The sequence below is a fragment of the Cydia splendana genome, chromosome 12 (assembly GCF_910591565.1).
Source record: "Cydia splendana chromosome 12, ilCydSple1.2, whole genome shotgun sequence".
NCBI classification, from domain to species: domain Eukaryota; kingdom Metazoa; phylum Arthropoda; class Insecta; order Lepidoptera; family Tortricidae; genus Cydia; species Cydia splendana.
In genome coordinates, this window is record NC_085971.1 from 12603642 (window position 1) to 12618528 (window position 14887).

The 14887-nt window shown below is 36.3% G+C and overlaps 1 protein-coding gene across 3 annotated transcripts in view; it reads left to right on the forward strand.

Annotated features, from left to right (window-relative positions):
* LOC134795521 (breast cancer anti-estrogen resistance protein 1) overlaps positions 1–14887 on the forward strand; it is a 118156-nt gene that overhangs the window by 95435 nt on the left and 7834 nt on the right. Inside the window, exon 1 of one of the 3 annotated variants that reach the window (XM_063767402.1) lies at positions 12439–12585. The exons of the other annotated variants lie outside the window; for them this stretch is intronic. Within the exon in view, the coding sequence (XP_063623472.1) occupies positions 12487–12585 (99 nt within the window). The 5' untranslated portion in view covers positions 12439–12486. Of the gene's footprint in view, positions 1–12438; positions 12586–14887 lie in introns of those variants that run through there. 3 annotated transcript variants of the gene reach the window in all.

Consider the following 14887-nt stretch of genomic DNA (forward strand, 5'->3'; position numbering starts at 1 on the left):
TCGGATATCCGTCGATCAAGCCGTCAATAAACAATTCAAACCGCAATTGCAGTCTATTTGCACCGCTAACCGCAGTGGTTGCAAAAAACTAAATCCAATTAGACTATTTTTAAACCCCGATGCAAAGAGGGTTATAAGCTCGAAGCCTTTGATAGACCGTAATTATCTGTGGGGATGTATTTCCACTTTATATTTTATTTCTACTTAATTTTTACCAAATCTGTAGAAGGTGTATTATTTTTAGAAACTCAATGAGTGAGCAAGTTTCTTTTTCCATATGAAAGAAATTGGCAAAATCCTACAACTCTATTAAATAGTTGGCATTAAAAATTCTTCAGCATGGATTAGGCATATTTTGTCTCGTCATTTTTAAAATAAAAAACCATGACAAAATAACATACAAGCAATTAACTTTTTACAGTGCACTTAGATGCGTATCGACTTATGTTCTCTATTGAGCAGCATAATAACATCCTCGGAACAGTACTAAACGCTATGCAATTTCTATAAATGTCTTCACTGCATTTATTGGTCTCGTTTGCCACTGGCATTATTAACCTAGAATTTATTTAATCGGCTACATCTACACTAGGACTAATGTATTCCCACCATTATAATCGATTCAGGCATTCGCTTTACATATTTCGAATTGCCACGTCGGCGGCAATTGCGATAGGTAGGTATAAATTACTTTGAAACATATTTTTTCTTTAAATTACGACGAAGGGTTGGTTAACCCACACATGAATGTTGTTATGCTGAGAGTTTTCGCGCGAGGGAAGGGTGTTTAGGTACTTATCTGCAGGGATGCTAATGAATTGATTACGTACTCGTACTTAGACAAATCGGTAAAGTGTGATCTGATAGGCTTTAAGTACTGATACTTCTTTAAATAATGTAGATCTTTTGTGCAATTGATCCCTTATCGCGCCTACTCAAGAATTTGTTCAACAATTGTCTTGTAGCTACGGAATGATGTAGCTCATGGGCAGTGCACTGAATTCCTTTGCTTCGAGAAAGCTAGCACCAAAGTCCTTAATCCTCACCCTGGCGAGGGCCAAGTTACAAAAGAGGAGTTTACAAACGAGAAAAAATGTTTTGTAAATAAATAGAACAGCCCTCCTGACATGAAGAGAGACAGCGATTTCAATTGTTCGTGACAATTGGGATAGTAGGGGATATTAACCAGACGTTACAACTAGGGGATATTAAAATAAAGTGCCTATTAACCAAACGTTACGAAGTGTTTGTTCATATTTTATGGATGGGTCATTGTTTTCTACAGTTTTACTTTACTTATCTACCTATCCTATAGGTTTCTTGCCATAGGATAAGATCCATGTTAGTCGTTCTCTATTGTTAGGTTGATATTGCTTTTTTCGTTGGTACCTAGTGGTCCTAGTGGAATTATCGATATCTGAGATTTAACCCTATAGACGGAGAGCTAGCTACGGAAATAGGTTTGCAATTTATAGAGCAACGAAATCCCTCTAGTTAGTGTGCCATACTATCATTATTAATTAATTCGGGCGCCTGACAGCTGTTCAGCGGTGGGTGTGAGAGGTGTCAAATAAATTGAAGGTGTACAATCTATAGAGCTCTGAGTTTGGTGTGATATAATAGCTAATTATGTATTTAATTCGAATATAATATTGCCAGGCCAAAGACATATGTAGCTTCGTATAAGATGAATAAAGTCTAAGGAAAAAACGTGCCTCGGAAATCAAGAAAAAGTCATTCTCGGATAGATGGCGTGACGACACCGTTTCATATTTAACAATTTTAACACATAGATATCAGTGAATGAACATAGGTCAAAATGATATAAAAATAATAAAATCATTTATCCATATATATAATTTTTTTTGATAATTTTACACGTTTTCATTTTGAGTTTTAGTCGTGTGTCGATAGATGGCAGTAAAGGCCATAGTCGGTTTTCCATAGTAAGTTGGCCCTTCGAAATCAATTCGATTCGGGTTTTTTTTATGAGTACCTCTTATGGTGAAGGATATTTTTGCTGAGTATCAACATCCTACTAGTGACAGTTTTTGACTTATGATTTTATTAATTTTTTTCTTTAATGTATTGTTTTTCGGGATGTATTCAAGCGATTTGCTTAAATTTTTTAAATAGTATTCTTTATTTAGGTATGCACCGATACTCAAAAAACGAATACCAGTTGTCATATAAAAAAAAGAAGAAAAATGAAGTACTTAAAAAAAATCATTTTTTTAATGTCGTTGTGAAGTAGCGACACCTCTAATTTTTTTCTAGTTGTAGGCCAGACATTGGCCTACTAGTCCTACTACTTGCCTAAATATCAAAATTTTCCAAACGGTACTTCCTGTCAAAAATTTGCAATATGTGTGGTCAAGTCCTGTACTACAAATTGATTTAAGGGCCAACTTACTATGGAAAACAGACTATGGCCTTTACTGTGACTTCAAAATTTACTATGACAGGACCCGTCTATACTATCTATTCTCTTTGGCCAGGCGTTTTAATTGGGGGAAAAGTAGTGCTAGATGACGTCCAAGATGCGCGAAAAAGTGCCAAGTCATCTTATTTACTGGATCAAATTTTATCGTGTTTCGTTACCCAACGGGTGAAAACGGGAGCTTATTACTATAAGATCAACAAGAACGATTCCTAAAATCATTAAATTAATGTTATTGACGTAGTAAGTAAATTAAAAATTGTTAAATAGGTACATAAACTTAGGTCCTTACGCAATTTTACTCTGGCAATGAAACAAAACATCAAATGTAGGTACCTTTTTATGTAAAATTCATATACTTCTTTTTACTTTCTACAACGTGTGTCTCAAAATAGGTCTCAAGACCTCAGAATAAATATTTACAATTTACATATTGTCCCAAATATCGGAAACATATCCGACAATTGCAGCATCCTTTGGTTATATCTGCGGGTCGATGACTGCGGCGGCGTGCCATTGAATATTGAATGATAAAATGTCTATACCTAAAACGGCAACTAGACTTTACTTGCATGGGACCCATACACACACATACATATAGGTATATCTAGGAGACCTGATCAAGCAGGTTTATTTTAGTTCAAAGTCAATGAATAAAAATTCACATACCGATACGTAGCATAAATAGAGAATACAAATTTAATAGAGGTAGGTAGGTTTTGTTAAAAAAGTGAATTATATGCGTTTGCTAATAAATCTAATAATATATCGAGATTTCAAAGAAACCGATTAACCGTTAATGTAAAAAGTCTAAGGTCTAAGATGACTCGATTCGTGCTTGACTAGTTTTTGCCGTTATGTCCAGTCACTTTATGAATCAGCTTGGACTCTTGGACACAATTCCAATTTGCTGTTGGACAGTTCATGACATGACATCTTAAATATGGCTACATTTCAAAATATTTTCCATGTTTAATAACCTCTGTTTTGTTAAAAAATCCGGTTTCGGTCAGACTCACACGGGTGGCTTACCTATGCAATATTTATTTTTTGCAATAAATGTTAATATTACTAGACAATCAGGACAAACTCATTAGTTTTAAGTTAGAAAAAAAGGTTTAAATTATAAGGATTTATTATTTTGGATTATACTTCTTTGGCCGAATTGATAGTCGACGTTTGTTAGCTTAGTGATTACACACACACATTTTATAAAAGGGGCCATATATGTCACGAAGACATTAAAACAAGTCGCATCTCTTCCTCGGCGCTTGGAAAAAGGCGCCGTCGGCTTCGCCATTATACACGCCATGTGCACTTTTTATCAAAGTCATTTGTCGCACTTATGCAAGACAAATGCAGGGAGAAGGACACACTTATGTGCTTCATATAGTTGCGTCTCGCTCGTTGAATCTCTAACGAGTTGTTAGAGGATGGGACACGGAGCGTCCTTGCGGTCGCAGCCACTTATGCAGTTCAGGCTGTGTTCCGATTGCTTACAGAAAACAGGGGAGATCAAGAGAATATTGTGTGTTGCATTTATTCATATATTCCTGGTCAGGCTTTACTACACTATCGCATAGAAGATTATTTCGTAAATAATAATAAAAAAACATTAGGCACGACAATAGCAACTATCGATGAGCTGTCATATATAAAATAACTATGTATCAGAAAATACAAAAAAAAAACTGGTACTCATTATTAGTTTTCAACCAGCACTCTGCAAGCGATACGATTAACATACGCCACTGTAATAAGCACTTCTTGACTTCATGCTGATACGGCATCTAATTTGCTCCTGCATTTTACTTCTTATCTCTTTAAGTGGCCACGAGTGGAAGCAGACGTTTTTGCTACTACGAATTTCCATTAAAATGTCACGATGATGAATGCCAATATGTTTTTTAGAGGCAAAATAGGCGGGCTTTTAAAAGGCCTCAACTTTCTAGTCTCAAAACAATTGGCTATTATCAATAACAGTTATTAGATTTATTTTATTAGTATCGCGTTTGTCAGCTGGTTTCTAAAGAAAGTGTCGATACTTAAGTTGATAAATAGGTACGTAAAATTACTCGCTATAGTTACTCAAGGGTAACTTCATAGGAAAAATCCACATGAAGTGACCCGTTTCCATTGCTCTGGCGTGTAACTATTTAAAAAAATCTCCAATGGGATGGAAGCAAGAGTAAGCACAATTAAAGACGATTGAAAGTATTGCAACTTTTATTTAAATGTCACATGCGTGTTGCCGATTACTTATAGGTGAGAAGCTCTTGTGCATCCTCAGAAGCTCTATCAAGTTTACTTATCAGTACCAGAAATTCACTATTATAGGCAGAGGTACAGGATACTAATCATAGGATTAAGAAAGTAGGTACATATCTTTAAGGTAGAGGAGATTCCTTAGACAGTTTACTCTCAATAAAAACAAGAATAATTTCCACTGTGGTTTTTAGTTGTTTAAGCTTCCGCGGCTTACCGCTTCATTAGCGTTGACTAACAATAAAACTGAAACTAATAATAAAGAAAACAGTGGGCGAGAGGCGCCAGACGATTGACCCCATTCTGGCCCAGGCCCGCCATCATTTACAAACGCATTTTGCAACGCAATTTACGAGTACTATTGGAGTGGACGAAATAGCTTTCAATTTTCCAATATATCGTTACCGATTGCATCGGTGTGGGAGAGTTGGTTAATTAACAGCGCCTGTGGGGTGCGATTCGACTTTGCTTTTGATAGGGCGTGACGTGGCTCTGATAACACGAGATCGTAAAGTTTATTTGATTTTCGATTGCAATATTTGGCAAAAACTTTCGACAAAAAATATAGCAGTGCACTCTGGTGAGTTAAATTAACACCTATTTAAGAACCAGCTCTGTTGTAAGTATAAATGTATAGTATAAAGTAGCTGATGCAAATAAATCCGTAAAGGCATTAAGTATGTATCCTACGATTTTAGATACATACCATAAGAGTGAGTATGCAGATTGGGACCCGATTTTAGCCTAACATAGCTAAAGCACTTTCGATCGAACCACTTTTAAAACAAAAATAAAAACTAGATCAAATTGGGTTAATCCGTCTGAGCGCTATAATGTCACACATAGTCGCACAAGTGCACAGATATTTGTTGGGAATAAAAAATGGCTAAATAGTCGCTTTGTAGAGAGCTGTGATTGAAACAAGTTGAATTGAACCCCTAGAGCCCGCGATTTCAACTGGCTGCTGTTTCCTGATAGAGATTAAAGTTTAATAAACTCTGGGTGATTTCCGTGTAAAAACCTGAACTTTTAAATCGAGCGACACGACAGCTACATGAGCTATAAAATATAGATACCTATACGACAGCAGGTAATTATTTATTAGCAGTTAATGTTATTTTATATAATAGCCTTAATGGGTACCTCGTATTTATAGTCAATTATTTGCTCCAATTTCGGTCCTTCTCTCTCATTTCGCTATACGAGTACTCACATTTCAAATGGAATTAGGTAGGTACTGATGATGTCAATTATTTTCTCATACTTATAGCGAACTGTATACCTAATTACGTCATGTCTTAATACCTAATACATGGGTAAATTTAACCTATAAAGAACCTTAAAAAACTAGACACAATACAGAGACAAATTTCAAGTCTAACTATCTCTACCTAGCTTCTTTAGAAAAAAGTAAAATGCGTTGTAAAACAGCACGATTATTTTCTCGGTATGCTCCCACCCTAAACATCAGAATCAATTTCCTAATCCTTAATCCCACTAAAGGTTCTTTTTACGACATAAATAAAAAAACTAAAGCCGGTATTTCGGGTACGCATGCGCGCTAACCCTTCGCGTACTACGGGAGCAAAACGCGACCTTCCTAGGTCGCCCCGCCATTCAGTCCCCTGCCGGCAGCCATTGATTTTCGACCGGTGTACGGTGTACCACATGGCGTCTTCACTCAACCGCGAAAACTACGGCTCACTTCGCTGACACACGTGCCTGGTTGACCACTGACTCCGTAAAGGGTGCAGATTTCTAGGTCATCGGACTAACCTGGATGCTCGCGGCATCGTAAGTGCCTGTTCCAGATTTTAAAATAAACAAGGTACTTAGTTTAATTTTCTTTTATTTGTCAAAACCGACTTCTAGATATCTTATCTGGATTTTGAATAGTATTGGGGACTAAGTTTGATATAAATAAGTAGATTAAATTAATTTTGAAATTTGTTTTTATATTATGGGAAGTCGGTCTTTAAACTGTGCTTAATTCTAAACTGGACAAAAGTCGTAGAGATGGTTAATATTTGTGTAACATTTTTAAAACTTAATAAGCCACCTGTCAGATTGTCGCAAAGAACTTAGTTTAGCTTATTATGCCACCCGTAACCGCAAAAAATAAAGTTCAAGTACGGTCAGCCAAGAAAGTGGTTTACCACTTTTCGACTCTATCAATCAGATGATCGAGTCGAAAAGTGGTAAACCACTTTCTTGGCTGACTATACTTAAATGTTAATTTCAACAAAATCTGCTTCTTTGTTGTGGGAAGATGGATGTTTTTTCTGCGGTTAAGGGTATGTTCACGCTATATTATTGTGATTGTGACAGGAAAAGTATTAGTAGGGTTTAATGGTATTGATAGTTTAGTCGGCGCCAGAGGTCAGACAATGACCTCACCATTCATGTTCTATAAACCTTGCTGGTTCCATTGAACTACGGATTAGTCCGGTCCATTACTCATTCTTTGATAGGTGACGCAGCATCCCTATTTTGCATTCGTGCTTATTTTGGGAGGTAAAGTTGCTAAATGCGTTAAACGCAGTGTAATAATTAATGAGTAATCCTCTTGATTAATTAGCGTGATCACGTACTACCTGGTCAGACTGTCGGATCTGTTGATTAGAGGTATCACTTACAAATGATATTTAGGTTTAAAGAAACTTGAATATAAATTGATACTCAAGCAAGATACACCTAAATTAAATACCTACTTATTAAATAGGTCAGGGCTCCCCATATAACCATTCCAGTCGCAGAATCACAAAGTGGTAACTAAATGTCAGATGTGTCGTAACAGAGTCCACACAATGTGTCTAGAATTGTTTCGAAACAAAGAGTCGTCGCCGTGTCTACACTTTTCCGTAACAAGGTGTCGACACATTTGTGTGCACTTTGCGTGCGGTTTGCGACTAAATCTGACAGCAAATTTGTGACAGCAAATGTCAATATAAAATACCTCTTGAAAACCAAGGTTTGTCAAACTACTATTAGTGTCTCGTGTGCTCGTAATTCTAGTAAGTCATCATGGGCAATGCAAATGATAATAATCGACCGAAACCATATAAACACCCAACACCCGTCAACCTTTTACAGAAAAGTTTTTAAAGAAATTCAATAAGCTACTTAGGTCAGGCAACGAATGCTCCAAAAGTTGTAGAGGGAAATGCTCGGAACACAATTTTTGACTCCGTAACTCGGTTTGACAAGTTAGGAGGTGAACATATCAAAAGTCCCCGGCCGTAGCCCTTGAGTGGGGGGGAGAGAGGGGGCTTTGAAGGTCCCATTTTCCCGTTTTTCGATTATATCTCGGAAACTATGCATCTCAGCGACATGGCCACTTATACAAAATGAAAGTTAATTTAATTTGTTACAAGTTTAGTCGTCAATTTTTTCGATATGTTGAATAGTTTTTGAGATATCCGCTCTTGAAAGTTTATTTAGGGCTCTCAATTTTATCTTGATATATCTATATCAGTGAAGGTGCTAGGCCGTGTTTGGTATCGTTTTCGTATAAATCTGGGGTGCTGAATCCATTTAAGATATCACATTGACACCATTCCACAAAATAAAAATAAATCTTTTTAGGGTTCCGTACCTCAAAAGGAAAAAACGGAACCCTTATAGGATCACTCGTGCGTCTGTATGTATGTCCGTCTGAATACACAGAATAGTTCTTTACCTATAGATGACAGGAAAACCTATTAGAAATGTGCAGTCAAGCGCGAGTCGGACTTAATGTACGGAACCCTTAATACGCGAGTCCGACTCGCACTTGGCCGGTTTTTTTGAAACTCTTCTTGACGCTTAACCGCTGAACCGATTTCGTTGAAATTTGGTATAGAAATAGTTTGCGTCCCGGAACAGGACATAGGATAGATCTTATAACCAAAATCATCTTTTGAAGGTGTGAAAAGTGCCGTGGAAATTTGTACGGGAAATCAATAACCGCTGAACCGATTTATATGAAATTTGGGATGGTCTACATCTTTGATTTAGTTAAAAATGATGAAAAAACATGACTTCAAACCTAAACTTAAACAGTATTAACTTCAAGAAGTCAATTCTGAATTCCCCCCTACACCTCATTTCACACCTTTAAAGGATGATTTTTGAGATAACTTATTATATCCTGTCTCGGGACTCAAAATATATGTGTACCAAATTTAAATTAAAACTGTTCAGCAGTTTAAGCGTGAAGAGGAGTTTAAAAGAAAGTATTTTAATAAGTTTATATGTTTTTACTTCGTAATGGTGTCAATGTGATACCTTAACTAAATTTGGTACTGCGAATTTATACGAAAACGATACCAAACATGGCCTCGTAGCTTTACTGTTGTAGAAGTCAAAATAAAATTGAGAGCCCTAAATTCTTATTACTTGGCCAAACTTGTGTAGAAGGAAAAGGTAAAATAAAAGTCTTCGGCAGGAATATAAGACACAAATATATTTTTTTTTTGCGTTACTATTTCATTCATCAAATATAAACATACCTTGATTATACTATTCTAGTGAGATCCTCATAGATAAACAAAAACATTTACTTAAAAAATTACAAGGTCGAAATGTCACGGAACTTGTGAGAGTAATATGTGAAAAATAAAAACTTTTATGACAAAAAAAATCTGGACACAATTTAAGAATCGCCCAATTGCGTCGAGGAATCATCTGTATTTTTGCTTGTTTCATTACCTCCTCGCTTCTTTTTTGTCCTTTGTATTCTGTAGCAATTTGTTAGATCTGAAAATAAAGATAACTTGCGTCGTCACGGATGTCGATTTATAGGTTTTAGGGAGTGCAGAATTCGAAAACGATGATCATTTTATAATCCAAGATGGCGGCTACGTATTTTGTCATAAAAGTGGAATCCAAAATAGTCATCATTTTCGAAATCTGCGCCCCCTAAAACCTATAAAACGACATCCATGACGACTTTTATGACATAGTGCATGGCCGCCATCTTGGAATCCAAAATAGTCATCATTTTCGAAATCTGCGCCCCCTAAAACCTATAAAACGATATCCATGACGACTTTTATGACATAGTGCATTGCCGCCATTTTTAAATTGAAAATGTTATCATTTTCGAAATCTGCGCCCCCCAAAACCTATAAAACGACACCCATGACGACTTTTATGACATAGTGCATGGCCGCCATTTTGGATTCCAAAATGGTCATCATTTTCGAAAGCGGGGCCCTCTAAAACCTATAAAACGACATACATGACGACTTTTATGACATAGTGCATGGCCGCCATCTTGGCATCCAAAATGGTCATCATTTTCGAAATCTGCGCCCCCTAAAACCTATAAAACGACACCCATGACGACTTTTATGACATAGTGCATGGCCGCCATTTTGGAATCCAAAATGGTTATCATTTTCTAAATCTGCGCCCCCCAAAACCTATAAAACGACACCCATGACGACTTTTATGACATATGCATGGCCGCCATTTTGGATTTCAAAATGGTCATCATTTTCTAAATCGGGGCCCCCTAAAACCTATAAAACGACATCCATGACGACTTTTATGACATAGTGCATGGCCGCCATCTTGGAATCCAAAATGGTCATCATTTTCGAAATCTGCGCCCCCTAAAACCTATAAAACGACACCCATGACGACTTTTATGGCATAGTGCATGGCCGCCATTTTGGATTCCAAAATGGTCATCATTTTCAAAATTGGGGCCCCCTAAAACGTATAAAACGACATCCATGACGACTTTTATGACACAGTGCATGGCCGCCATTTCGGATTCCAAAATGGTCATTATTTTCGAAATCGGCACTCCCTAAAACCTATATATCGACACCCATCTCGACTTTTATGACAAAGTGTTTTGCTACCATCTGCATGCAAGACATTTCTATTATTTTTACGTACAAAAATGGCCCCCTGTCAACTTTCAATCGAGATTTAATCGATAATTTATTCGATTAATATTCAGATTAATTCAATTTCAATCTATGTTAGGTCGACTAAACTAATCGCGATTAAAATTTGAGAATTAACTTTTTTTATTCCATTAATTAGTCGAATAAACAGTTAATCGATTAATGCCCATCTCTGACCACGGCATTTTTACACTTTGAGAATATCTGAAAACAAATCAACACAAGGAGCCATTTTGCAAATCCAGTAACATACCAGTAACTTTGTTATTACTTTTGACAGCGCGTGTCATGTGTCAACACAGAGTCGACACAAAGTCGAAAAATTGCAACTACTTTGTGACTGCAATATTTCTTAGCCTTAAACCATATTTATACATCATAATTAACAAGTTTCGTAGTATGTAAAGCGTTATTTCTGTTATTTAAGTATAGTATACGCATCGAAGTACTAAAAATGCTTCAAATAATATAGTTATGAACACAGGCACTGAGAAGTAAACAATTTCATTTCCGGCTAAACTAAAACAATGTGGTGGCGCGTTGATTATATTACACTTAGTTTATCAAATCACTCGAGCAGTTTAATTCCCCATAATAATTTAAGTCATATTGTAATATAAATGCAAACAATATATAATTACGTCTTGTAATCCGTTTTAGAGATGGCGTATTAATGTCACTTATTTTTATTTAAGTATTTTTCCATCTGACAGTTTCCATTTGACAGGAACAAAATGAACGAATGAACGAATGATTTTGGCATAAAGTAGTCGCAAACCCGAAACAATGTGTGCACACGGCGACCACACTTTATGTCACTTTGTGTCATGTGTCGACCCTTCCCCATTTCTGGTAACTGTGTCGACACGGCGACGACTCTGCGACTGGAATTGTGACCGAAACAGACGGTGTCGACACAAGATGTGTCAACACCGCGTCGTAACGGCGACTGGAAATGGTTGTATGGGTCAGAACCGGTTTTTTTTAATCCCATAATAGCCCACAATATTTTTAATAATTTTATGCTCTTTACGTAGGACTGAATCATGTATTTAAGTAACAACTTCGTATTAGATTGTTCCATTAAAAATGAAATAATAAACCAAAGAACGAAAAAGAACGTAATAATACCGGTATTTTTTGTATGAAGAATATACCGGTTCCGAGTCTTGAAATAGGGTACCTACTTTTTTTTGATGGGCCATCTTATTTAAGACTCCACTGTCCGTCTGTCTGTCTGTCACCAGGCTATATCTCATGAACCGTGATAGCTAGACAGTTGAAATTTTCACTGATGATGTATTTCTGTTGCCGCTATAACAACAAATATTTAGTAAAAAGTACGGAACCCTCGGTGGGCGAGTCCGACTCGCACTTGTCCGGTTTTTTTTCCTATTTGGATATTTTGGATCGAAAGAGCTCGTGATTCTCTGACGCTGTATAACCGAAGACAATATTACTTGTAGGTTTTTAGGTCGAATAAGAATGTTAAATAATTTATAATTGGCAAAAAAAACATTATCTAACTTCATACTAAGTATGTAGAATCTAGTAACTTCATTATAGAGTCGCTACCGTTGTAGAGAGACAAGTTAATACGTTTTTACTTAAGGCTAGGTTATTTAAGGACAGCTTCAGATTCTAAATTATATTGTAAATTTTAAGATGTATTATTGTTTTGCGTCTAAGTGCCTATTGTACATAGCTACGTGACTGACGCTTTCGTGATTCATTATCAAACCGCAGCAAAACAACAAATAAGTTATTAAATTAATTGGCAATCGCTCTCCCGGCTCAGTACCATTCGCTTCCCCGACGGTAGCGGACTGAAGGAAATATATTTTAATAATTGTAATACGTGAGTGAGTGTATTATGTGAGGATGCCGGACACAGTGAATATTCGAGTTTATATTTCGAACGTGTACAAAAGCTGCAAGGAATGCTATTTGAGGAGTATAAAGCCGGCGCAGCCGAAAAGGGTCAGTTTTTCGTCTAATATTTTAAGTATATTTCGCAATATAAGTGATGAAATATTTGGAGGATACGGGCAAACTGCCCTCCTGAAGCTAAATTGGTACGGGAGGATGGTTGAATTTCGGCTGAAGCAAATAATTATATTTTCTATTATATTATTTAAAATTCAATATTGTATATAATCTCGTGAACTGATATTACCTATTTTAAGTACTTTATTTAATGGCATAAAAGCCTTTTGGACAATTTCTTTATATGCTGACGAATTTTTTTTTTCATCAGATTTTGATTAAATTTGGTAATTTTGAAGAGTTATTCGTTCTGACAGAATAAATACGAAATCCCAATTTGGAACAAAAAATGTATGTAGGTACTTAATTTTCCATTGAGTTATGAAAACACCATACGTTTTCGTAACTCAGTGGAAGATTTTGTGGGACATACGGTAAAAATGCGCTTAGGTATATTGTACCGAATAGGAAACTCTATACTTATCCACAAAAAAAACCTCACTAAAAAGAAAATCGATAACAAATAAAAAACATGGCCCTCCTCATGTTACTCCTCAAAGCCATATTTCAAAATTATTTAAATTTATAGCAAAGTGCCTACGCAAATGATTAAATTGGATGTAGATAGGTATTTAAACAGGGAAATAACAACCTACCATTTAAATTACTTTCCTGACCACCAAGATTACTCCTAATCTGTAACGATATCGTTATACTTTAATAGTCGACTAAAAAAAACTCCTTTTGGTAACGGAGGCCGGATGCTCGTTATATTTGTAACCCAAAAAACAAAACCATTGTTGTTGTTAGTGTCAATTTATATAAAAATACCCTGTGATCAAATGGCGGTTAGTGAGATACGTTTGTTATTCAAATTACCTATCTGGACTATTCAAGAAAGATGTTCGACTAGCTGATCCAATTACTAAACTATAGAATCTAAAAATCTATAAAATCTTTGAAGCATCTGTGACACACCATTCTACCTTTTAAAAATTAAATCCGTTATTTATAATTATCTTAAAATGTTTAACTAATACCCCAGATGGTATCAGAGTAGAGGTATCTGATCAATACTTTAATAATTTCAAACTCTTTAATCTACTTCAGTCATCTCTTAGCTCCTCAATTTGCGCTTTTAAAAGCTTTTTGGCGTCTTTTAAACCGCGCTTCTTCGTTTTCTGATAACGCGATTATTCATTTTCAAGATCGGTTGGGTCTCTTATAAATTAGCGTTTTATTAAGACAAACATTTTAGTACAATTATGTATTAGAATTAGAACCAATTTGCGACAACGCGATACCTAATCAAGGGATGTCGCCATTGCCTACCATAACGTTATTACACCGCCTCTGCATCAGATACTAATGAAGTTATCAATTGCATAAACACTCGGTCGGAAACGGACATGGCCTGCCCCAACGTTTGGTTGCACAATCCGCCATTATTACGATATAGACCCGCAGACATATAAGTAGACTCGCAAACAATCGCTAAATTTGCCAATTGTTAATTAGAACCAGTTTCGACAACGCGATACGCAGCCTAAGACAAATAGTCTAGGTACTGTAACGTTATTACATCGCCTCTGTATCAGATACTAATGAAGTTATCAATTGCATAAACACTCAGTCGGAAACGGGATATATTCTTATATATCTGCGATGATTGATGATTGACGATGATTTTGCTCTGTGGAGCAAGTTTATCGTCAAACCTATTTATTTAATTGCAGTTTTGTCTATGGTATATACTACCGAAGATTGACGCAAAATTTGAACCCATTCATACTTATAAAGTTATGATATTTTGAAAGTAGGCACTAGCCTTGTTTGGCGCAGGTTAAGCAGGTACCTTAGTAATTTCTTTTTGACGCGATAGCGTCTTATAAATCGATGAACACCGGTAGCATGCACGAAAAAGTGTCACGTTGTGGACAGATCTGCATGGTAACGTATGCAATTTTCATCAATGTTTTCTTATGAGGTTATCACGCAAAATTATCGTCCGTAAACCGACTTTACAACCATTTTTTTTATTTCGTTTATAAGTTGAATGAAATAATAAATTGAATGATGAGAATCTGTTGACATTACGACATGACACACGTTGCTCGATGATTGTAACCCTACGTTTTCATACTACTCGCGGAGAAAGCGCACATGCACATCTATTCACATAGTGGGTCTGTGATCTGTCATTATCGTGATATAGGACGCGCTGCAGCTGCACATGCATGCGCCAAACGCCAAATTATGTGGGCGAGGGTGTCAAACGCTAAACGAGGGCTTAATA